Source organism: Necator americanus, chromosome X (assembly GCF_031761385.1).
Source record: "Necator americanus strain Aroian chromosome X, whole genome shotgun sequence".
Taxonomy (NCBI): Eukaryota; Metazoa; Nematoda; class Chromadorea; order Rhabditida; family Ancylostomatidae; genus Necator; species Necator americanus.
The window spans coordinates 11,719,393-11,745,152 of NC_087376.1; the positions used below are offsets into that span (position 1 = coordinate 11,719,393).

General features: G+C 40.8%; 4 protein-coding genes across 4 annotated transcripts; 2 read left to right on the forward strand and 2 right to left on the reverse strand.

Annotated features, from left to right (window-relative positions):
- Nucleotides 1-3,404: 3,404 nt before the first annotated feature.
- RB195_022471 (uncharacterized protein) lies at nucleotides 3,405-3,713 on the reverse strand (the record flags this gene model as incomplete). Its single annotated transcript, XM_064209603.1, has 2 exons — nucleotides 3,405-3,488; nucleotides 3,573-3,713. 2 exons carry the CDS (start codon nucleotides 3,711-3,713, stop codon nucleotides 3,405-3,407), a joined length of 225 nt encoding a protein of 74 aa, XP_064065484.1.
- Nucleotides 3,714-6,212: 2,499 nt separating this feature from the next.
- Nucleotides 6,213-8,192, forward strand: RB195_022472 (uncharacterized protein; the record flags this gene model as incomplete). Its single annotated transcript, XM_064209604.1, has 1 exon — nucleotides 6,213-8,192. One exon carries the CDS (start codon nucleotides 6,213-6,215, stop codon nucleotides 8,190-8,192), a length of 1,980 nt encoding a protein of 659 aa, XP_064065485.1.
- Nucleotides 8,193-8,486: 294 nt separating this feature from the next.
- On the forward strand, nucleotides 8,487-14,917 carry RB195_022473 (uncharacterized protein; the record flags this gene model as incomplete). Its single annotated transcript, XM_064209605.1, has 2 exons — nucleotides 8,487-8,591; nucleotides 14,777-14,917. 2 exons carry the CDS (start codon nucleotides 8,487-8,489, stop codon nucleotides 14,915-14,917), a joined length of 246 nt encoding a protein of 81 aa, XP_064065486.1.
- Nucleotides 14,918-15,048: 131 nt separating this feature from the next.
- On the reverse strand, nucleotides 15,049-15,504 carry RB195_022474 (uncharacterized protein; the record flags this gene model as incomplete). Its single annotated transcript, XM_064209606.1, has 3 exons — nucleotides 15,049-15,117; nucleotides 15,215-15,298; nucleotides 15,451-15,504. The coding sequence occupies 3 exons, from the start codon at nucleotides 15,502-15,504 to the stop codon at nucleotides 15,049-15,051; spliced, it is 207 nt and encodes a 68-aa protein (XP_064065487.1).
- Nucleotides 15,505-25,760: the final 10,256 nt, after the last annotated feature.

Sequence of the window (25,760 nt, forward strand, 5' to 3'; positions counted from 1 at the left end):
GCTGATGTGAATAGATGCCAATAATTCTTACAGCCTACCTGAAATTTCACAAAATGACGTCATTTGGCTGCCAGACGTTCTCAGAATTTTGGGCAAAATATGAAACATTCGTTGAGCAAGGTAAGGTTTCAAGGTTACAGTCGAAAAAAATGTTGTTATTTAGAGATAGTTTCAAAGGGAGAGCAGAAATAGCCATAAGAGGCATACGACTAATCCCACAAAACTATAAGTGGATGATTAATGCTTTGAAACAGAAGCACGGTAACAAACCGACAAATTAAGCAAAAATAGAGCGAAAATTGATTGATTTGCCAGCAGCGAATAATGACGCTGACAACTGTATTCACGCATTCGACAAAATTCGAATGAACCAAATGGTCTCTGCATACCAAAATATACCGCAAATGGAAGATGCAATGTGGACAAAGAAAACGTGCAGAAATTTCCTTACATCATCGCAAAAAATGTTATTGTAACGATTCAAGATCAAGACGAAGTAAAAATCAAAGATGTTGTGGATTACCTTGGAAGGGAAGTTAATGCAAAAAAGTTTGTAGAAGCACGCTTAAAAGGTCGTATCAAATTTGAAAACCATCCGAACCGAAGACAATAGAAGAGTCTAAATGTTACAGAACCCTCAGAATTGGGAAAATTCTGTCGTTTTTCGACAGTTCATACAGCAGCGAACTGCAAACAGCGCTGAAAATGTTTCTCAGAAGAACATAGACAGCAGTTATGACTGTTAGAAACCGAATTGTTGTAAATGTGGCAGAATGCACAAGCCTTTGCATTTCCCAAATGAAGACGAGAAGACAAGGTATGACGGCGGTGACGAATGCGCAATCAAAGCCCCTCCAACACAGTAACAATTACAAGAAATAACACTACTACTCGGAATCAGCACGGTAATGCCTGCAATAATGGTAATGTCACCAGCAATCAACAGACAAATCCTCACGCTGCTAATCACGGAACTAGCCACATAGTTGAAGTTTCCGTTCACATTGACAAAAGAAAGGAGCGGTAGTCATGATGGCCACCGAAGGAAATGTCTGGAATAATAACACTAGACAATTCGATAAACTCTTGTTTTTTTATTTACAGAAGAGCTCAAACACCATTACTAGAGAGCAGACCGCGAAAAAATTTTGTCTTCCAATTCAGAAAACTGAAATCTGGTCAATGTCAGGTATAGGCAGAGAGGTATAGGCAGAGATATCGAAAAATACCAAACGAACCCCCTCAAAATCAGCAATTATTTTTGGCAAGGAGATCTATTTGACGATTCAAACCAAATCGTTATCACTTACGGTTTCTCTTCTATGCGTCTCAATGATGCAGATAAACAGTACCTAGAAGACAATGGAATTTCCATAAATATCCCGGGAGTTCGCGGTGAACATCAGAATCCGCAAATATCAGTCGGTTTAGATAGCTATTACGACCTCATAAATACAGTTGACGCTACAACTTTGCCATCTGGACTACGCTTTGCGCATACGATATTCGGACCAACTGTACAGGAGAAAAGGTCAATGAAGTCGCAACGAAAAGCAACAACGCTAACACATTCCCTCAGCCTCCTTCAAAAAGAAAATGAATAAGAGATCTAACAAAAGTTAGTCAAACTGGATGGCCAGAAATATCATTAGAAGAATTTGTTAATTACGAAAACACGTTCGAGTACTTCAAAACCTATTCGAAGTCATTCTCGTTTGAGAACGGTTTTAGCCGTACCCTTTTCTTTGAAAGATTATGTCGTTGAACTAGCTGATAATTACAGAGTAGCATACTGTCGGTTGATCTTGTTACAGAAGCAACTATTTAGTAGTGGTAGCCAAAGTGAGAGGTACAACAAAATAATGAACGATTATATTCAAAATAGAGCGGTCGAAATAGTCCACGGACAAAACCGAAATTTGGTTGGCACGTACTACATGCACATTCCGGAGTTTGAAAGCCGGAAAAAACAAAACCATTGAGAATAGTGCTTGGTGCTTCCTCTAAGAGAGTCGGACAGCTCCCGCTGAATGTTGTGATCTGCACGGTAGAATCCTTTGGGAACAAAATTCATGATGTTTTATTTTAGAACCAGTAAAATCATTTTTCTGTGCGATACTGAAGGCTTTCAGATTAGTGGAAGATCATAAAGATTTGTGTCGCTATCTATAGTTGAAAGACATAAATAGGCTTCGGAATCAAAATAACGTATCAAAACAACAACACAAATTCAACTGTTTTACCTCTGGGAGCACGTCTGCAACAGGTATTCCGAACATGGTTATTTTGGCGCATTTAACCATGAGAGTACTCTGCTTTCACTGGAGATTACGAAACAAATTTATGTGAACAGCATTCTCAACAGCATGTGCCAACATAAAAGATGAAGCATTATAAAAATATGCTGCGTCGAAGGAGATTTTCAGTGAAATGGGTATGAATTTGCGAGAATATATTTCTGCCTCAACATAAGTAAACGGAGCTATTCCAGAAGAGGTTAGAGTGCCAGCAGGCAACGTAAAACTTCTTGGCGTCAAATATTGCACCACTTCAGACGAAATTGTGATGGAAATAACAATTTCACACAAAGAACAATTAACAAAACATGATATTTTAAGCCAAATAAATTCGACTTATGATCCTATGGGCCTTGGAAACCCACTGATCATCAAGCTTAAGTCTCTAATGAGAGGAATGTATGATACAGAGATAGAATGGAAACAATACGTTCCGCAAGAACTCTGTATCGAATGGGATTCTGTGATACAAGAGATAAACAGTGGGTGTATAAGAGTCTGTCGACCTTTCCTGCGTTCTCTTACGATGGCGTTTTGTGACACCGGCAAAATGGAAATATCAACATGCGCATAGCTGAAGCGTGAGAACACTAATGAAGTCAGTTCACTGATTAGTTGAAAGAGCAAGCTAACACTAAAAAGGATCCGGCGGGCTATCCCACTTGGAATTGTTGGCTTTTTCTGGGTGAGAAGACCCAGACAAACATGTCAGCAAAACCATCAAGCTCAATTATATAATTAGCTCGTTTCTCTTGCTACAAAAAGCTTTTCGAACATTTTCAGCTGTTGGAAAATTACAGTTGCGCTGGGTGAAAATGTGTAATTATACCAGGTCAACATCGATTACGTTCAATGTACTCTCTGCCCATACAACTACAGATACCATTACTGTGGACGATATGGACATCTCTGAGAAACTCATGAGACTCATGAGACATTAATGCGCAAAGTTGCAAAAAAAGATTTCCAAATCAAAAAATTGTCAGAGGCGAAAAAGGTGCCGTTCAATACCAGTTACGCATTCAAGACGTCAGTCCATCATACGATGCAAAAGTGCCTATTTTCATTCTAAATTACTCGAAACTACTCAGGTTAATCATTGGTCACCTACATTATGGAAACGCACACTGCGATAAGGAGCAGCCATACCATTAGCACTGAAGAGACAGCGATTCTGGATGCCACAGCCACCTAGAGTCATAAACAAATATTTACGCACTTGAATAACGTGTAAAAATGTCAGAAATTGCCATATGGAGCAACGGAGATGCTTACCAACAGAGCAGTTAATAATGGGTGGCGGTCGCTAGGTACCCGCGGCCGATTATATGCATAAGTGCCTGCAGAAGAAGCTGTCGGTAGGCCAGAGCAGGCATATCTTCGGTTGTCTGTGACCACTAAGCCACGCCCATTCATCACCACGTGTCAGAGGTCATGTGCCATGTTTGTATTGCAATAACGTAATAAAGTAGACTTCTGGGAACGTTCAGAGAACAAAATGGCAGCAACGTACTAACGTAGAAAATGATAATGCTAAAAATGAAGCAAAAACGTAGATGATTTGTACAAAAACAGAACGGCATCAGAAGGCATAAATGAAGCTGAAAACGTTCCAAAACAAAAGTTGAAAAGTGTAAAAACGAAAACCTGGTAGTTGGAAGACGTAGATTTGTTATTGGAAAAACTTTACAGAAGATAGAGCCATATATTTGTATTTGTACAGAGTATTTAATGCATTAGTGCTTTGTATTTATTTGAGAGTGCATTAGTTTGTAAAAATTTCGATTTGTTTGTTTTACACAAATAAAACACTATTATTTTCTATTTCTGGCATTTCGAGTTCAATATTTCGATGTATCTCTATTCTAAGTGATCGATAGTCCGTACAGGAGCAATACCAGAGATAGGATGATAGGACGTGGCATAAGGCGAACGCAGCGCAATGATCCCCTGACGCTATTAACTGCTGCGCAGCGCAATTAACTATCGCCGTTGCCAGTCGTTTCCGCTAAGGATAGGTTGTCGCGAAGGTTGCGGGTACCTAACGGTACGCACCCGGTAATAATAACCAAACCTTGTGCAAATGTTGGATGCGACCTTATGGGACCATTTGAGTCCAACATCAGACAGAAAATTGCACAAAGTTGTGTTGAAAAGTTTGTTTGTACACATTTCTTACTACCAGGGCTCTGCGTCTTGAATTGGTCGAGAATTTGTCAACTGGAGCATTTTTAAGCAGCTTTACTTGTTTAACATCTCGAAGAGGTGTTACAAACCTTATCCGAACTGATTGAGGAATGAATCTTAGGCTAGGAGCAAAAGTGATGAGCAGTGTTTGAAAATCTGTTCTTTGAAAATGATGAAAATGATAGTTTTGTGACGAACTACAGTGCTTCATATGGCATGGAGTGGATTTCCAATTCACTTGCCTCACCCTGGATAGGAGATGTGTGGGAAAGAATGGTCGGCTCCGTGAAACAATGTTTTCAAAGAAATATCGCACGTAAAAATTGTCATTTGGACAGATTACTACAGTAATATAAAGAATTGAAGCGATATTTAAGTACAAAGAATAATGATGAAATGCCGATAAGACCTATTAAGCCCTTTATTATTATTAATTTCCTACAAGGAAATCTGAACTACTCTATTCCAAGCACACAATAGCAGTGCGGTAACAGCAATAATCATGTGATCAGGAGTTGCTTCAGACGGGTTAGAAAACACAAGAAGCGCAAAAGTTTTCGGAAACGGAAACGAAGGAAAAGTAGAAACAATGCCTCCTACATTAAGATTTGAGCTGTGCATCAACACAGTGTGCATAATTATGTCTAACGTATCGAAAGCATATATATTTGAATTGAGAAGTCATCGTGAGATCAAAATAGCACGATTACGTTGTGGTCTAAAAGTGAGAGCGCAGTGGTTTTCTCGACTATGCAGTGCGAACCGCCAGTCTTTTGCGAGAAATCTGCCTCTCTAATTAGCAAAGACCTTATAGATAATCCTCACTGTTGGCCACTTGGAGCTATAAACACTCTAAAAATGTTAGTTTATTCTTCGATCATTAGCATCATGTTGCTCATGTGGTTAGTTAAGTGTGCACGAACTGAAAAAAGAAAAAGTTCCAGTTGAAGAAGAAACAGTTCCAGTGAGAACATTCAATCCGCATCCGATCAATATACTGTCCAAATCGCATGATTTGCTCCTGCGTAGATGCGAAAACACCGCAAACATGTCAGTGCCCACATGATTCACTTAAAAATTTGAGAAAACAAGTGTACCAGTACGCACTCGTTCACAGAAATCGATGGCGAAGAAATCTACGCGCTGTTCATGGAAAAAAAATCACTCTTGCTATAGAATCCAAGTTGCTTACTGGTGACACCGAGTACACAATCAATCAACCACATGAGATCTCGGTTCTAGGGGGCAAAAGATGCTGCAGCTCTAGCAAAGGTGCAAGAATTCAATTCCTTTGCAGATAATTAATAAGCTCTTGGGTTACAATACAGTGCGAGAATAACGTCTTTCTCAGTGAGTGTTTTCCAACAAACACTCCTGTGCAAAATCTTTTAGATTTCGAGTATTCTTTAGTGTCACAAGTGTGCCACACATCATGTGATGGTATGAACGTTACCACTGATTTACAAAGAACACTCTTGCACCATTCAGTGGGCAAGAGAAATTTGTCCCTGCAAGGACGAGTGCAAGAACTAGATGCAGAGAATTTATTTCTTAGTTTTGATCTTCCTGATCTAAATCCATTAGTGAATACCATAAAAATGCACTGGCATGTTGCCTTTACGGCTTACGCTGCATTGGATGTAGCCACTAGTTTGACGTATTTATTTGGACCACCAATAGTCTTACTAGGAGGAGGAGGAGGAGGAGGACCCAAACGTGGACTACGAGATGCTGCTCAGAGGATTACGAGCCTGTGCTGAACGTGCCTCGAAGTCGCGCACGACAAACTTGGATCGAATTTCGAAGACCACCAAGGAATTGTTAGGAAGAAGAAGGGCTTTGAGGCTTGATCCGAATGCATCGCACATTGAGCGGTTAGTAGCAAACACTAGCTGCAGAAAAGCGTTGCAGGAGGATCTTTCGAAGTACAGGCAGAAGAAGATTCTAGAAGCAGCACAAAGAAGAACGAGTCTAAAGAAGTGCCGCAGGGACCTCCGCGAATATAATATTCCGCTAGCAACCTTGCTGAGCGAAGACGGGACTCGCACGTCTTCTCGTCGTGAGATGGAAATCATTACGGAGAGGTTCTACTCGAACCTTTTCCGTTCATCAACTCCTGTGTCAAGCCCAATCATCCCCACTGGCGATGCTCCACCACGGATTCTCCCTTCGGAAGTACGAGTCGCTATCAAGAGCATGAAACCTGGCACAGCCCCCGGACCTGGTTTTATATCAGCAGACTTTCTTCGGGCTGGTGGCCATCCGCTTCATGTAATCTTAGCAGCGCACATGACATCCTATCTTCAGAAAGAAAGGATCCCAGACCAGTGGAAGACCTCGCGAACCGTTCTTATCCATAAGAAAGGTGACCGAGAGGACCTTCGGAACTACCGTCCGATATGCTTGCTGAGCGTGTTATACAAAGTATTCACCAAGATCATCCTCACACGCATATCTAGGACGCTGGATGAAGCCCAGCCTCAAGAACAAGCTGGATTCCGCCAAGGGTTCAGCTGCTTGGACCACATCCAGACCGTGTCGAGGGTCATAGAGGTTTGCCGGGAATACCGCCTGCCCCTTGTTCTAACCTTCGTCGACTATGAGAAAGCCTTTGACAGCGTAGAAACGAATGCAATACTGTCAGCGCTGGTCGATCAAGGTGTGGACGCGTCGTATGTGAGGACATTAGCCAATTGCTATGAACGATGCACGACTAGGATACAGCTTTTCCACCGCCCTCTCACCATACCCATTGGAAAGGGGGTACGACAAGGCGATACTATATCGCCGAAGCTGTTCACGGCTGCATTGCAATGGATAATGAAATCACTATCCTGGGAAGAAAGGGGCATACGTGTTGATGGAAGATTTCTTTCGAACCTTCGTTTCGCGGACGACATCGTTCTCTTTTCGAGCAGCACCAATGAAGCAGAAACGATGCTCAACGAATTGAACGAAGCAGGGAAGAGAATAGGACTACGAATAAACAGAAAGAAGACACAGTTCATGAAGAACGCGCACTGCGAGGACGGAGGAGTACAACTTGAAGGCTCCCAAATCGTGGAAACTCCGTCATACGTATACCTCGGACGTTCTATGAACATGGAAAACGACTTGAAGGAAGAACTGAATAGAAGAATGAGAGCAGCATGGGCAGCATTCGCAGCCGTCAGGGAAGCTACGGACCAACTGACGGACCATGATCTTCGTGCCCATCTGTTCGACTCGACAGTCCTTCCAGCGCTCTGTTACGCAGCGGAGACGTGGGCAGACACCGCGGCCACGTCTAGGAAGCTACTTATTACCCACAGAGCCCTTGAGAGATGTCTCCTGAAGTTTAACCGGCGCACACAACACCTTGCCGGTCTTCGTAGCTCCGACTTAAGAGGAATGTCCCGTCTTCGCGACCCAGCGGAATATGTATCGAAAGCAAAACATAGATGGGCCGGTCACATCATGAGAAGAATCGACGATAGATGGACTAAAAGAACGCTAGAGTGGATCCCAAGGGACGCTAAACGCCCCCGAGGGAGACCGCCAACGAGATGGAGTGACGTGTTCGCTGCACGGATGGACCAGCTGAGAGCTCAGCTGGATACGGCACAAGGACCTCGTCAACGTCACTCACGAAACTTGAGAACATCTTGGATGACAATGGCGAGGGAACGAAACGAGTGGAAGAGATGCTGGGGCCCGCACGTCGAGTGAAGACGGGCCATCTAAGTAACTAAGTAAGTAAGTAGTCTTACTAGTGGTCAAAATAATGCTGTCGTTAGCGCTCAGCATAATCATATTCGTTTGGGGAATCGTATGCTTGTGACAGAATCTGCTTAGCAAGGTTACTGCGTAGATGATTTGTAAATACAGGCAGTAATCTTGCTCATCATAACAAGCACATTTAAAAATTAAAAGAAAAACTCGAAAGGTGTTCTTCTCATTAGTAAGCCTGCCCACTACGCACATTGGAAAGATAAAATGTGGCAGCTTCAAAGGAGAACAACTATGGGTACATTAATCTTCATAGCGCTCATAGTTGGTTCTCAAACTCCGAAGAGCGACGACGTCGCCACCGGCACCAACAAGCCGCAATGGACCGATATTGAACCGGTGATCTCTGTCTAAACACTGGTTTCAACTGTTGTTAAGCTTCCGTTCTTAAATGTTTGGCCCGGAGTGTCCTGTTATTTGGTTCAGGACCTCCAATCCTATATAGTTATATCACCTTTTGTGCACAATTCCATACCCTATCCGTTATGTACACATTGTTTCGGCATTTTAAAGACCATTATTTCGGGGGCATCTCATCAAGATGACCACACGCTAAGCTTGTTGTCTATGACCGCCCACGATGGTCTGGTGCTTTTGGGGCTCTTAGTGAGTACTGTAATCGTTGCCCTTTCATAGATATTCAACAACTGAACCACTTGCACCCTAAGGCATTAGCCATATCGCACAGTGCAAAAGAAGGAAACTAACATTTCCTTCGCATCACCACACTTCTATTCAAAAGGAGAAACAAAATAGTGTTAAAAAACTATCTTGAGTCCATTTTTTACTACATCCTTCAGTTCATTCAGGATGTCTATCTGATTCGCCTTTGACATTTCTCCCATGACTTCAGAGAATAACGCTTTCATCTACTTTTTTTCTTAAAGACGATGCTACGAAGAAAAACACTAGACTTCAACGCTCTTCTCCAATTCTCTGGAGAGCTTTGCGACAATTATGTCTTGCAAAGTCTTCTTTGATTACAGTTTTATCGTTAGCAGTATCTTTAGTTCCAACTTCAATTAAGTGAGAAGTTTATTACTTTAGGTGGAGAGACAATTCCCTTTATATATGACTGAGATGACCTTCCAGGACATTCTATGGTCTTCGTACCTCATTTCCTATTGAGGGGACATTCTAGAACATTCGGAGAAAGTGTAGTTGGGTGACACTAATCCGCGATATGGTTGAACTGTACCCGTACACTAATAGGACGCAAACTCGACCTGAACCTAGAGCGCAAAGTCCGTTTTTAACTTTCAAATGACTAATGAATAACTTGATTGAATAGTTTTGAGAAGGCGATAGTTCATCAACAGGTTCATCGACAGGTCATCACCTACGGCAGCACCTTTTTGCAGTGTTTGGTAAACATATGCCATATAGCTGTACAAATCATATATCTCGTACATTTCCAAAGTGTATACTTAGATGCCTGACTGCGTTTAGTAAAAGCAGGGTCACCACGTGCAGGTAACAATTAGTCTTGTATACATACGTCTGTAGATGTACCATCTATGCGATTTACGATATTTGTGTACGGAGGGCGAACAAGATAGTAAGCTAGAGAGGAAATAGACTCAACTACCCAACTTTGAAGTGCACTTGATCTTTGAGTCTACGTTGGAATTCACTTCGAACGGAAGGGCAGAAAGACACAGTGTTGAACAAGTTAGCGCTTTTTGTTATAGTTTAATTAAATTTTTGGGAAAATGACAGCAGTTGTGTTTTTAGCAAATTCTAGCAACGATTTCGTTAATCTTTTGGATTTTTGTTACAAGTGTACCATTTAGAGCTTGAGAGGTGCGACGAATACTTGCATACGGGGTATTTGGTTGCAGATCTCAGTAGCTAGTGGACAATATCTTCAGGCAGCTGTCGGCATCACTTATCAGCATCAAGCGTGTAGTTAGGAAAGAACCTTCCTGAAAGCGACCAGCCTTGCCTGATTATTACACGTGTAGCCGTACTATATTTGAAAAGAATAGAATAACTACAGAGAAGAACGTTGTACCTACAGAGCGATATTCTTCAGAACTGCCTGTTTTATTCCTTCTTTATTCACTTCATTTTTTGTTTTACCTGCATTCTTCGCTCTTGGAAATTGGAGTAAAGTCATCAAGTCAAAGAAATAATTATGCCTGAGCGAATCTTTCTACGATGACTGGAATAGAACAAACGAATGACGAAGAAAAATGAAGATTCACTGAAGTACAAATCAGAAGAGGATTACCAAAGTGTGGATTCAGAATTAAGTCAAGGATTAGCAGTTCAGTGAGACAGAGCCCCATTTTCGTTATCAGAATTTTCAATTTCGAGTTTTGCAAGGATTTTTTTTTTTACAATTTCCAAGATTAAAGCAGCATATCACGAAAGATTCCGTTTAAAAAAACATTCTTCTATGTAGTTGTTCTGTCCTTTTCAAATGTAGTAATCAATGCGGTAATACAGCTGTACTCGATGCGTGTCCTAAGGTATCTGGTGGGTCTGCGTGCCTTTCCATAGAGGCTGAAGTATTTTGTAGAAAATTTGAAAAATACAGACTTTTTTGAAATACAATACCGCTACTAACTTGTGTCCCAAAATCCGTCGCCGACGGATTAATCCGTCGCAAACCGTCGGAATTCTTGGAAGTGGTCAAAATTAAATTTTGAAAGTACCATTCGAAAGTAAATGAGCTACTGATTTCAAATATACTTCGAGAATTTACTTTTGACAAATGTGTGGCCTGAAAACGGGCAAAGTTTCCTCAAGCCCCGTTAATTACTTTCACACCTCCGCAATCCTTCCATTGGCATATCCCGCGGATACATCGCCATGGAAGGAAGGGGTGTTCATAGGATTTCCGCTTATTTCTCGAAATTGGACAAAACGTTCATTACATCCGTAATCAGGAGGTTATTTAGAGCATTTTGGTACCCCACATCATATGTTGGTCCGAAATTTCCATTCTCTTCAGAAATTCACGAAAGTGCTCCATCGAAGATTAATAAAACGTCACACTTTCAAAGCTGTAAAAAATCTCCTCGGAAATTTATCAGCAAACAACTTGTACTTGACAACAGTTTATATTGTAAGTTTCTAGCTTTGAAAATGTCTAGTTTTTCCAGTGTCAAACTTACAACATTACTCTATTTCGTTATTTGGTCCAATTTTTGAACAGCTGTCAACAGCTTAGAATGAACGCTTAAGTCTCGCGATTCGGCACTTGCCTAGAACTTTCCTTTCTTTACGAGAATTGAATTAGGCGCTTACATCGGATGAGAGCTAGACATGGTTTTCGAGTGACCAAATTGAGGAAATTTTCGTCTGTTTTCACAAAACAGAAATTTTTGCAGCCTCTATGAATTTTTTCAGTACCTCAAATACCCAGTTCTTCTCACAAAAAGACGCTCTTTCGAATGATGTTGAATTCACTTTTATTTACAAGCTTCAAAATTTCAACACTGACTCCGCCCTCTTATAGAGCAGGCGATATTCTATAGCTGGAATGGTTATCGCGGCCCAGGCACGGTCTGCCAGACATCTCACACCTTCGATAGGTGACTCCTCTGGCGATTCGGCGTCACAGAGAGACAATAATGTTTGAACATAAATGAACGGTGACGAGAATTCTACACAGTTCTTAGTCATCGGAACTATAAAGCTACTTCAATTTCACAAGCTTTCGGAAAGAAATACAAACAAACGAAACAAACCTCCTGAAAAAGACAGACATGTAATAAATTAAAACGTTTTATGGAGGAAAAAATCGGAACTTTTTAAATTTTTGAATTTTTCGTGTCTTGCAGTTCAATTCGAATAATATTCACTTCTTCCTTTTCTTCCCTCTCCTTTTCTTTTTGTTTCTTCGTTTAGTTTCGTCAGTCATTTTCCTTCCTAGCCGTTTCAAATTATCACTGCTGTTTTTACAAATAAGAACTCTTTAGAATTTTCATCACCGTTCATTTATGTTCAAACATTATTGTCTCTCTGTGATGCCGAATCGCTAGAGGAGTCACCTATCGAAGGTGTGAGATGCCTAGCAGACCATGCCTGGGCCGCGATAACCATTCCAGCTCAGAATATCGCCTGCTCTATAAGAGGGCGGAGTCAGTGTTGAAATTTTGAAGCTTGTAAACAAAAGTGAATTGAACATCATTCGAAAGAGCGTCTCTTTGTGAAAAGAACTAGCTATTTGAGGTACTGAAAGAATTCACAGAGGCTGCAAAAATCTCTGTTTTGTGAAAACAGACGAAATTTTCTCCAATTTGGTCACTCGAAAGCCATGACCAACTCTCATCCAATGTTAGCGCCTAATCAACTTCTCGTAAAGGAAGGAGAGTTCTAGGCAAGTACCGAATCGCGAGACTTAAGCGTTCATTCTAAGCTGTTGACAGCTGTTCAAAAATTGGACCAAATAACGAAATAGAGTAATGTTGTAAGTTTGACACTGGAAAAACTAGACATTTTCAAAGCTAGAAACTTACAATATAAACTGTTGTCAAGTACAAGTTGTTTGCTGATAAATTTCCGAGGAGATTTTTTACAGCTTTGAAAGTGTGACGTTTTATTAATCTTCGATGGAGCACTTTCGTGAATTTCTGAAGAGAATGGAAATTTCGGACCAACATATGATGTGGGGTACCAAAATGCTCTAAATAACCTCCTGATTACGGATGTAATAAACATTTTGTCCAATTTCGAGAAATAAGCGGAAATCCTATGAGCACCCCTTCCTTCCATGGAGATGTATCCACGGGATATGCCAATGGAAGGATTGCGGAGGTGTGAAAGTAATTAACGGGGCTTGAGGAAACTTTGTCCGTTTTCAGGCCACACATTTGTCAAAAGTAAATTCTCGAAGTATATTTGAAATCAGCAGCTCATTTACTTTCGAATAGTACTTGCAAAATTTAATTTTGACCATTTCCAAGAATTTCGACGGTTTGCGACGGATTAATCCGTCGGCGACGGATTTTGGGACACAAGTTAGTAGCGGTGTTGTATCTTGCTCCCTCTTCCTTGCCTACTTCATCCTATAATAGCCTAACACTCCCATATTCGACACGTACTCTTTTACGAGTTCGAATCTGGCTACCCTGCTGAAGCCCATCGAAACTTTAGTCAAGTATTCGGCACTGAAGTCCTTGCTGAGCGGTCTGTGCGCGCCTGATTCCAGCGCTTCAAAGCCAGAAACAAGGAACTCAAAGATGAGCCTCGCCCTCGCCCTGGTCGACCGACTGCAATATCGTTCGACGAACTGAAGAATCTGGCGGAGTAGCATCCATATGAAGGTGTGCGGTATTTTGCTACCAGTGTCAATTATAGCTGTGAGAGACATCAAAGTTTTGGCAGTATTATGTAGATTACGAATATGTAACTATCATTTCACTTTTCGAAAAATTATATATCCTTGGGGCGGAATTATATCTGTCGAAGAATTAGCTATTTTACTGTATGTTAACACTCAGCATGGTTACAGATGATTTTCTCAGAAATTATACACACGCATGCAGACGTCCACTTTAGTAGGAGGTCGTCCACAGTTTAAGTGATCTGACGTGAGATTCTTATCTTTATCAGTATGATGATGACTTCCTCGTTATTTGGCGCTATTATACCATTTTATGTTAACTGTTGGGAAGCTTAGATGAGCTTACATGTTATAGCATATAGAAAGGAAGAATATTATGCTCTTAAATAACGGGCTTAGCCTCTCGCGTATGTATATGTAAGTATGGGTGTGGGACGAAATATTAGAGAGCAGAGGGACGGGTCATAAGGCGTCCAATTGCTGCACCTCGCCAGAAAATGCTGAGAGCAGCACATTTGGTATGACAGCACAAAAGTTGGAAAAAGTTTGCACAATTATTGGTGCAGTAGTACCGGGCAATAACTCCAAGCGGATTTGTCAAGAAGTGATTGAGACGTTGTGAACAGTTTCATAGCCGTGACAACTGCATGTGTTGTGTTCCATCCGTAAGTCTATTTTTTGCAATTTAATCTCAGATTGGTAACATCCTTTAAACAGGCACGCAAATAGCTGTTTAAATAGTAGTTCACGTGGTCCGACAAAGAACCATAACTTTGTCGTTATAATAATGACGTTCACGTTGTTTCATGCTAGTACATCATTCTACGTAAATTGCTGGAGAGGATGAGAATATCTAATGCATCAAATAATGCTTTCAAACTCAAGCGGTAGCTAAGAAAAACAGGTGTAAATTCAAATTTGGATATGCTCCAAGTGAACCACTGATCCCTTTACAAAGAAAACTATCGGATCAACGCCCAAAGTTCTTGAAAAAAGAACCGAGAAAAATGCCAGGAAGAGAAAACTTCAATTCCATAGCAAAAAGTTACAGAAGTGCAACTACGCCTGTTGCTTATTGATCAGACAAGGCGAGCGAAGCGAGAATCACAAGAAGTCTGAACCACATCTAACGCTGGTTTTCAGACCGATCCTTAATAAGTGTAAAATAACATTTGCTTTGTGCAGTTTTACATCTTTTTGAAACAGTATCAAATCACATCGTGTTCAGCTATTTGTACTGGATTTAACAAGAAGAGAACTAAAAATTGGAGCAAGGGCTTGTAAAGAAGGAGAAGCTAAACTTGCCACTGTAAAGTCTCAACCTTCTAAACCTTTGAGAGCTGTTTATGTATCAACGAACACAATATAGTTTAAAGGTTGCAACAAAAGTGCAAAAAACTGGAACTTCTTTACAATTTAGAAGTCTCCACAATGAGGAAAAAAAACCAAAAAAAGAAACAATGCTGACGCGATGACAATACGAGGTCACGCTATTCAAGTTTAATAGTAGTATAACATTTCTATCTGTATGCATTTGTACAACGAAAGCGCTAGTGTGCATCCAAACACCTGAAACAGTAACACTGTTCTGTTTCCCTAGAGAGAAAAAGAAAAGAAAAGAAACATTCAAAAACATAACAATATGCATAAGCATAAGAACTAGCACCTGGAGAACAAATAGAACTAAGATCACTCCGAGCGCTGCAGAGAATCGCAGGCGGTTGAAATAGAACATATGTGTTATGCAACCCTGTAAATTTGTGGAACTGTTAGATGTGGGTTGAGAGTAAAGACGAATGAAATTTGTTAATAATGTGAGGGAATATCACTGTTTGCCAGTATTGTTCACCCCTTGTTCTATTTGGATGTGGTCTAATTTCGTTAAAATGCATACCGGCTTACCAATAGCAGAAAAAAATACTGATGGATTTTTGAAGACTGGGAGGATATTTCCATTTCGTACGATACCCTGAATGTGCGTGGAATGAGGTTCTGGTCGGGTCCGTTATAAATGCTTGTGCAACTTTACCAAGTTCGTTGCCCCTACGGAACTATTCTATTGCTCTAGAGAGTGGTAGCGAATGCGTTGGTACAGCAGTTAACAAGTAACTGTGATAGCGCTGCCTGCACTAAGAGAAGAAAACTGCACATCATACCGTACAACCTGTCCTATCTAGAGCATTACTCATATGAAGCCATAGCTATGTACAGCTCTTTACCGATTCTCTATTGTCAATATAATGTTCCACTACGGCTATGTTCGGGCGAATTTGGTTGTATAGAAAACTCGCCACATAATTTCTTCAGACAAATTAACTTGGGGAAAAAAGTGTGTGCAATTCTTATTCGTGCAAACTGAAGAAAGTATACTAAATATCTCAAGCAGGTTCAGAGTGCGGTGCGAGAACTAAGTATAATTAAAACAGCTATTACTCGGGCATTAGAAAAGAAAGAGAGTGCGCCGTGTTATATGTTGTGTTATTTGTTATATCAATTGTCTTTCTCATAGCATTTCAGGTTCAGTGCTATCATGGAGCACCTTCACACTAGAGCAGCGCGTATTCAAATATGACTGTTTTGTTAGAAGTGGCGAGCAGGTCACGTAGTTCAGTGGGGATTCCAATGGAGATTCAATGCTATTCGAAACCATTCTCTTTGCGCGCAATCCTACGTTGTGTTAATCTAATATCAGGAGCTTCAACAGCATAAAAATCTCATTTCAAAATATAGCGGCGTTTCATCTCCTTTTCGGTCTTCTCACTTGTCCACAATCCACAAACTATACCTCTAGTCACGTGTGTACGAGGACAATCCTTGCATGTTAAATATATCGAAAAAAGCGATCCGTCATCAAATCATCATAGACCCGCTGGAAAGAGTAGTGGCTAGTTTCCTTCACCGACTTCAACCATGCAACAACGAAAACAGACATTACATACCAGAAGTAGTTTTCCGTTCATAAAATGTTAGAATGCTATGTTCTTACCTGTGTCATTTTGTCTATAAATTTGGTTTGTAGCAGAAACTAACGATTTCATTATTATTTGATAGACAATTGGTTCCCACAACGTATTCTATGTTTCGTTATGCGTTCCCTTGCGTTACGTAAGTCAGACTATGTAGAGTAGCAGTTTGGCCTCTATCTGTCCGACGCAAATTTCTGTGTTCACTTCAGAATCGTGTACACTTAAGATTTCTGTGACTAAAGGCAGTATGCCACAAATCTGACGCAATGAGGAAATCTGCGGGATACGATAGAGATGGGATTTTAGATTGCGGGATCGGAGGTGGTCCTAACCAACTCTCCTTAATCGTTGTAAAAGACGGCGTAAAAAACGCCGTTTTTTACGACGATTTCAGTTGCAACGCGCCACTCTTATGGAAGCACCGCGTCCACTGCTGAGAGGAGCGGAACATGTACATAGAGGAGCATTCTAACGTACCTCTTAGGATCTAAATCGGTTCCCAAGCCCTTCTTTGGGAAGAAAGGGGAGGAACCATCGCGGATCCCGCAATATACAACCCCATCTCCAACTTTTTCCGCGGGCTCCCTCCCTTAGATTCCTGATATGCTGCCTTTAAATTAAAGCTCTGCTTGTTTGCTGCTCATTTCACATGAGCGTAATACCTGTAGTACACTAACTGAACATCGAGATAAAATGTGCGATGAAACATGCGAAACAACATTTCGACAGAGAGCAACATGCTCAACAACGCCAAAGCAATGACGTGCTTCAAAGAATGGTGAAGACCAAAATCTACATGAATACGTGAAAATCTCATGCAGCGTTAATTCAATGACTGGTTTTTTCTAACGTAATTGCGAATTGCAAGCTTTTAGTAGGTCGCGTATTCATCTGATTCGCAGTGATATAGTATGCGTAGCTAAGGTAGGGATTAATACGTTGGAAAGACACCTAAAAGCCTTGCGTTTTGTCGCTTCCGTCGTCAAGGACCTAAGTTCATGTCTGTCTCAAATCATCTCATGCTCATCATGTGAAGTGTCATTTCGCGGTAGTGTTAAGCTCAAAGTAGTAAAAACAGAAGCCGTAAAAAATTGGAGGTACTCTTGCAAGCCACTCCCCAATTGCATTAGCGTTCACCTGGGTATTTGGGTAATCTGGATCATTCCACACCAAAATAACTTCCACGTTGTGTGCCTATTAGGTGCACATCGAAATTGATGACAATGTGCTGCTTGATATTTTCACAAAAAAAGGAGTATCCACAAATAAAATTGCCTTTTTTCGTTCAAAATTTTTTAGGCTCTGTACACCTTTTCTATTTTTTTTTTTTGAAATAGGAGAAGTCGAAATTTTGCCACTTGTTCTTGGAATTCCAGATCAGTGGAATTCTGCAATCCGTAATGTAGAAAATGTGCATTTGGAGATCTCCTTAAATTTTCCATCAAAATATGCAAGAAATTTTCCAGAGGTGGCACTTCTTTTTACACTGAAAGAAACTGCTGAAATTGGAGCTGGTTTGATGTAGCAGTCTAAGGAGCTGCGACACGCGAAGAGTCCCAAGTTCAGCCACCAGTTAGAACAAAACAAACTCTCCACCCGCTAGGATTGGTAAATTGGAAAATGGTAATCTGACGACAGGCCATAAGACAGAGTCGTCATCGAAGTCATCGAAGGCAACTAATCGTGCCCTACAGTCACAATATCACGTGAAGCGTGGTGATGGGAGAAGACCCTCTCGAATACAACTCCCCCTCTCCGGCGCTCCAACGCTGCTAAATGGTCTTCCGCTGCTGCCAATTCAATGAATTGGAGATTTCGTGTGTTTCGAAAAATGAATGTCGAAAATTAGTCCAGAAACAAATAGCAAATGGGAAATTTGGGAGCTGACAGAAGCGGAAAAACGCCAAGTTGTAGAAGAAGCAAATTTGCTGAAATGTTATTGAAATATTGGTATTGAAATATTATCATTTTTATTATATTCTATTTTTATTCTAAAATCTATAAAATATCTTCAAATGCTGATTAAAGCGCCTGATACGAAAAGAAAAGAAGAGTCAAGTGCATAGATCGAATTACAGAAGAGGGTGTTTGAAAAAAGCGGAAAAATCAACATTTTGTTTCAACAATGTGATAATCGGACGACAAAAGTGCGATACCCCGCTGAATCAATTTTCTGCAAAAAATATAAACTTTAAACTTCTTTTATAAGATGAAGAATTCAATCAGTCGTAGTTCTCGGCCGTTTACAAGTCGATGTATTGGAGATTGATGAGCAAAAAAGCCCAGGTTCTGTGCACATAGTTGGGTGTGGAAGATCGCAAAAAACTTCTTGATAACAGGAGCAAGAGAAATATTTTAGGCAGTTTTCTAGTGGAGCTGCGCATACGAGTCTGATTTCTACCTGCACGTGGTGATCCTGCTTTAACTAAACGGAATCAGGTGTTCGAGTGTACGCACTGGAAACGTACGAGCCATACTACCTGCACTGCTCTCTGGCGAAACATTCCCACACAATGTAAGAGGGTGCTGTCTTCCAGCACGTCGCCAAAGACCATGACCTTAACTGCCTGAAGGAAGCATGGAAGTTTTAACAACAACCACTCGTTTCGTCACGAGGAGCCGTCGAGTGAACTCCGACACTGTCGAGTGAACTCCAACAAACCGCCCTGTGCATGCTTTTACGATATCTCTGTTTGCCGTTTGCTGAGTAGGAAGCACACATCAGAGAGATCGACCCGTCATCAGAATCGAAAATTACACCATTTACTAAGTCGGTGCTGATGAAAGAAAAGCAGGTGGCTGGGCGATTGCTGTTAGTCGACTACAACAACCTGGTGGCGGAATGTGGTTCAACGTCGCCTACGTGTGCCTTTGTACGACTATGGGATCTCAGAAGACGTGAACTCTGGATGGTAAGCGCTCATGCACCGAAAATCGCTGAAGACAACGTTATGGACGCCTTCTTTGATGAATTCTATGCGTTTATCATGCTATATAATAACGCGCTTAGTCCGTGTGTGTGCGTACGTGCGTGCGTGTGCGTGTGCGTGTGCGTGTGTGTGTATGTGTGTATGTGTGTGTGTATGTATGTATGTATGTATGCATGTATGTATGTATGTATGTATGTATGTATGTATGTATGTATGTATGTATGTATGTATGTATGTATGTATGTATGTATGTATGTATGTATGTATGTATGTATGTATGTATGTATGTATGTATGTATGTATGTATGTATGTATGTATGTATGTATGTATGTATGTATGTATGTATGTATGTATGTATGTATGTATGTATGTATGTATGTATGTATGTATGTATGTATGTATGTATGTATGTATGTATGTATGTATGTATGTATGTATGTATGTATGTATGTATGTATGTATGTATGTATGTATGTATGTATGTATGTATGTATGTATGTATGTATGTATGTATGTATGTATGTATGTATGTATGTATGTATGTATGTATGTATGTATGTATGTATGTATGTATGTATGTATGTATGTATGTATGTATGTATGTATGTATGTATGTATGTATGTATGTATGTATGTATGTATGTATGTATGTATGTATGTATGTATGTATGTATGTATGTATGTATGTATGTATGTATGTATGTATGTATGTATGTATGTATGTATGTATGTATGTATGTATGTATGTATGTATGTATGTATGTATGTATGTATGTATGTATGTATGTATGTATGTATGTATGTATGTATGTATGTATGTATGTATGTATGTATGTATGTATGTATGTATGTATGTATGTATGTATGTATGTATGTATGTACGTATGTATGTATGTATGTATGTATGTATGTATGTATGTGTGTGTGTGTGACGAAAATACCCCACAATGATGCAAACTTCTGCACCACCTGATAGGTGAGCACTCTACCTTTATCTATTGCCCAAAGTTATATAGCCATCTATGTTGGCTTCGATAAGGCAAGTTAGTTTTCACTCATATGTTAGTGAGAGTAAATAAACTTTTATGTGGGTGTATACTTCCAAATTTGCAAGCTATCATGCTATTTAATAACGGGCTTGTTCTGCCGCGTGTGTGCATCTGCGTATTTGTGTGTCTCAGTCAAGAAATCTCAAAAAGAGAGGAGACAGATACCGTGGCGTCGGTTTGGTGAGCTGGAGCCCCAACGCGGTAAAATTGGGTGGGACGGGCCCCACGAGGGCAGGATGGTGCGCCGATGCTAGCAAGCTATAGAGTAGGGAGAGACGGGTTCCACTGCGTCGGATTGTGGCGCGGGAGCCCAAGCGCAGTAGAATGGGTTTCTATGGCTCCTTCACATGGCTATTTCCCAGCATGTCTCCATGATGCTGCAAAAATCCTTTCTTCAAAAATAGGAAACACACGTGTGAACGGATGCTTAAATACAACACATAGTAGTCGACTGTTTGCGAGATCTGACGTAGAACATTATTTTTATCGCTACGATAGTGATATTCACGTCATTCCATGTTATCACATCATTCTTTGCTAATAGTTGAAAACGGAGGAGACTCATAAGTCGAATAATGTTTCCAAATTGTGGAGGTCTTGAAAGGAAAATAGATGTGAAATGAAGTTTGATTGTTCTCCAAATATAGAACTGATACGTCTAAGGAAAAACCATAAAATCTTTCGTCTACGCCTAAATTTTCGGGCAAAAAAAATTGAAGAAAGCGTTGATAGGAAAAAAACAACTCTAATTTTACAAAAAATGTCGCTACTATTATTTCTTATTGATCGGTGAAGGCGAGTGAAGCGAACACCAAATAAGCTTGAAGTCCGGTTTTAGCCGGACGTTCAGGCTGGTATTTAAAATATGGGGGACGGTCGTTAGGCACCAGCAGCCGATTATCTGCGGCTGAATAGTTGCCTGCAGAAGAGGCTGTAGGCAGGCCAGGGTAGGTATATCATAGGCTAGCTGTGGTCACTAAGTCACGCCCATCCATCGCCACGACATTGAGGTCATGTGCCGTGGTTTATATTGCAATAATGTGATGGAGTTGACTTCTGGGAAGGTTCGAAGAACGTAAAGGCAACAATGTGGCAACGTATTAAGGAAGAAAATTTTTTGAAAAAAACGTAGAAAATGAAAGTACGAAAAATGAAGCCAAAACGTAGAAGATTTGAACAAGAAAAAAACAACATCAGAAAACATAACTGAAGCTGAAAATGTTCCGAAATAAAAGTTAAAAATTGTAAAAACGAGAACTTATTCGTTAGAAGACGTCTATTCGTGGTTGAAGAGACTATATATATATATATATATATATATATATATATATTTGTATTTATATAGAGCATTTAATGGGCGTAAGGTACTGCTATAGTTTGTACAAGTTTCGATTTATTTGTTTTAAACAAATAAAACATTATTTTCTATTTCTGGGATTTGCAATGTGCAATCGTTCGATGTATCTCCATACGTAGGCGATCAATATTTCGTAAAGAAGCAATACCAGCAATAGGGTGCTCCTGCGAGGCATGTTTCGCACCTCATTAGACGATGGGAGCCGAACAGGCACGATGTAATGGGCGGGGCATCAAACAAACGAGCGCAATGTTCTGCTGACGCTATTAACTGCAGCGCTGCGGAATTAACGATCGCCATTGTCAGTCGTTTTTCCTAAGCATAGGTTGTCGCGGAGGCTGTGAATACCTGACGATACGCACCCCTAAAATACCCAGCCAGCAGGTGGTAATTGTCGGAACCGACGCAAATGCGAAGATGAGACTTGAACAACAATCCGATGTGCAAAGAAAATGGTATTATCTAGCAGAACGCATGTCGGATAAGGGTGACCCTCCTATCGACTTATGTGAACAGACGGACCTCGTCATCCACGTTTAAGAGCAATCATCGATCGGCACACGTGGCAGGGGTCAACATTTTTAACGCCTGAAAAGCAGCACAAGCGGAAGATGAGAATGCTCAAATTTTAGCTCCATTATGTCCTGACGGGGAACAATCGTCATTCGATATCCGGAAATCCAGAGCTGTTTGGGACGTCGCGTTCGACTCTGACCACCATCCAGTTCCTCTCAGCTTCAAAATACACTCTCACAATAAATGGCAAATCTGGTGAAGGATTGGGTGGAGGCGAGCGCAGAAATGCTGAAATATCTTCCTCCATTTGGGATTAGCGAGATGACAAATATAGCCCATTCAATTTGGATAGACGAAAGGATACCCGTGGAGAAACGCTATCATAATTCTTCTGCACAAGAATTTATCCGTCACAAACCCTGAGAATTATCTAGAAATCTCTCTGCTGTGTGTTATGTGCAAGGTTTTGGAGCAGTTTACGCTAGACCGACTTACTAAACATCGCGAAGAAACAACGCGCGATGAGCAAGCTGGCTTTCGTCCTGGCCGATCTACGATTGACCAGGTGTTTGTCGTTAGGAGAGTGATCGAAATCTGACAGCAGTAGTCGATGCCGATGCAATTAGCCTTTCCGAACGTTGACCCCGCTTTCGACTCTCCCTATCAAGGCCGTTCTCTCAACGCGCTCCGCGCCGATGGAGTACCAGGTCCGTTTGTTCGTTCGTGTCAGATACCTTGATGGCAGACTTAAAGAACAATTGCTGTAGTTCGAACACCAGTCGGATGTACAGCAACATTTAAATAGGTAACTGGAGTAAGATAAGGGGCGCTGGCAAGGCTCTTCCTATTCAACTTCGCCATTGACGACCTTGTGCGAAAAACAATAGATCGTTTCCTGCCGATATCATCAGGACTTCCCTGAACAGACATCGAGAACGCTGACGATGTTGTTATAATCGCGGAAAGCAGTACGAAACTTCAACATGTTGTCAACCTTGTATCGAAGCTGGCTGCAGCTTACGACTACACCCTGATAAATTCAAGCAGGTGTGGATCTCTTCGACACCTCGAAAGGGAATCAGGGTGGACGGACAACCGATAGAACTCGTCGATGAGTTCAGTTACTTGGGCTGTATGTTGAAAAATAACGGCAGCTAAGAGAAAGATATTCAGCAAAGATGGGCTAAAGGATTCCTGCATTCAACTCCTTAGTGAAATGCTCCCATTACCAACAAATGCTCAGACGGGTGCTTGGCTACTTTTACCCTGGGTTATGCCACAATGAAGATCTTTACGCGGAAATCGATGTGGTGTACCGACGTAGTAGAAGATATCAACATCTTGCACCGCCATCGAATGTGGCTACATAATATCGTCTCCGATTCTTTGGTCATATATTAAGGAGACCAGCAGATCTCTTTGATCAACGAGTTCTGAGGACTATGTTGGGTTCAAGCTTAGGCGGGACGTAAGGTTCCGCAAGATATAGAATAGCAACGAATGGATTGATTCTGTGCACACTTTTGCAGAAGATCGAGGTTTTGCCAGAGCTATGTTCAAAGACGGCACACCTTGACGAAGATGATAATCGAGCAGGCGATTAAATCGGCCCGCCGATTAAGTCAAGTAAGTAGGTCAGGTTTTTCAGTGAAGAAGATTTGCCCTACAATATAGCCATACTTCAGTTTTTCGCAACCTCCTAGTTTTTTTTTTTTTGAAGTTCAGATGGGAAAAACGACAAAGCTCTAAAAATTGTATTCGCCAGGTATTTTTATTTTGGTAGAAGAATTTTCTTATCCACCAATTCTTCTAGCTGCGCCCAAATTCGAGTCCCTTCAGCAGATAATTACTGAAAAACCTGAATAGTTTTTAAAACGTATGAAGACGAAAGGACGACAAGCCCAGGCAATTTGGTGGCAGACCTGTTGAAGTCACGAAGTTGGAATCCTCATTCACTCATTGGCGCCCTTATTTCTGGTCGCTTCCTTTTACTTTTTTCTCTTAGGAACTTTAGCTTAGATCAGTCTTAAAGGGAGACTCTCTGAGACTAATGCTTAGGTATTAGGGCACCGATTGATTTAGTTATCTACTTCCAGAATTCCAGAAGGGCGTCACTTTAATGCTCGACAATGTCAGGAGGCGACTAAACGTCGGATCCCTGCTAGAACCAAAATTTCCGAAGAGCAAAAAAAAAAAGTTAAAGGATAAAATGTACGACACCGCTACCAAATTCTGTCTCAAAATCCGTCGCAAACCGTCGGAATTCTTCGGAATGAGCAAAACTAAATTTTGAAAATACCATTCGAAAGTAAATGAGGTGTTGAGTTCAAGTATACTTCAAGAATTCGGTTCTAACAAATGCGTGGACTGAAAAGAAGCAAAGTTTCCGCAGCCTTCGTTAATAACTTTCACACCTTCGCAGTCTTTGCATTGCATATCCGGCGGATAGAACTCCGTGAAAGGAAGAGGTGTTAATAGGATTCGCCTAATTTCTCAGAATTAGGCAAAATGTTTATTATATTCGTGATCAGAAGGTTGTTCAGAGCATTTTGGCACGTCATTTCATATATGTGTTCAAATTTCCATTCTCTTTAGGAATTGACAAAAGTGCTCCATTGAAGGTTAGTGAAAAAGCATAGATTAACTAGCTGTGAAGAATCGGAAATTTTTCAAGTGAACAATTTGTTCTTGCAATAGTTCAAACAGTAAGCTTCTGGCTTTGAAAGTGCCTGGTTTTTTCAATGCCAAACTTGGCTCTATTTCGTTATTTGTTTCAATTTTGAAGAGATGTTATGGCTTAGAATGAACGCTCAAGTCTCGCGATTCGGTTGCTTGCTTAGGACTCTTCTTCCTTTACAAGATGTGTGGTGATTTAGGCGCTTGTATTGGATATTAATTGGTCGTGGTTTTTGAGTTAGCAAATCTTAATCTCATTTCTTTTTGTTTCCTGATTTAATTTCGTTTGTTAGTCATTTTCCTTCGTAGTCGTTCCAAATTTTCACTGCTGCTTTTATAAAAGAGAACTGTATAGAGTTGTCGTTACCGTTCATGCATAATCATGCAGGTGAGCACTCTACCTCATCACCATTGCCCAAAAAAGACATACAGAAATGTCTGCTGTCTTTGATAAGGCAAGTTAGTTTTCACTCATCTGTTAGTGAGGCTAAATAAACTTTTATGTGAATGTATACTTCCAAATTTGCAAACTATCATGCTGCATAGTAATGGGCTTATTCTGTCACGTGTGTACGTCTGTGTATGTGTGTGTCTCAGTCAAGAAATCCCAAAAAGAGAGGGAGACGGATACCATGGCGTCGGTTTGGTGCGCTGGAGCATCAAGGCGGTAAAATTGGATGAAACGGGTTCTACGACGTCGAATTTGTGCCCCGGAGC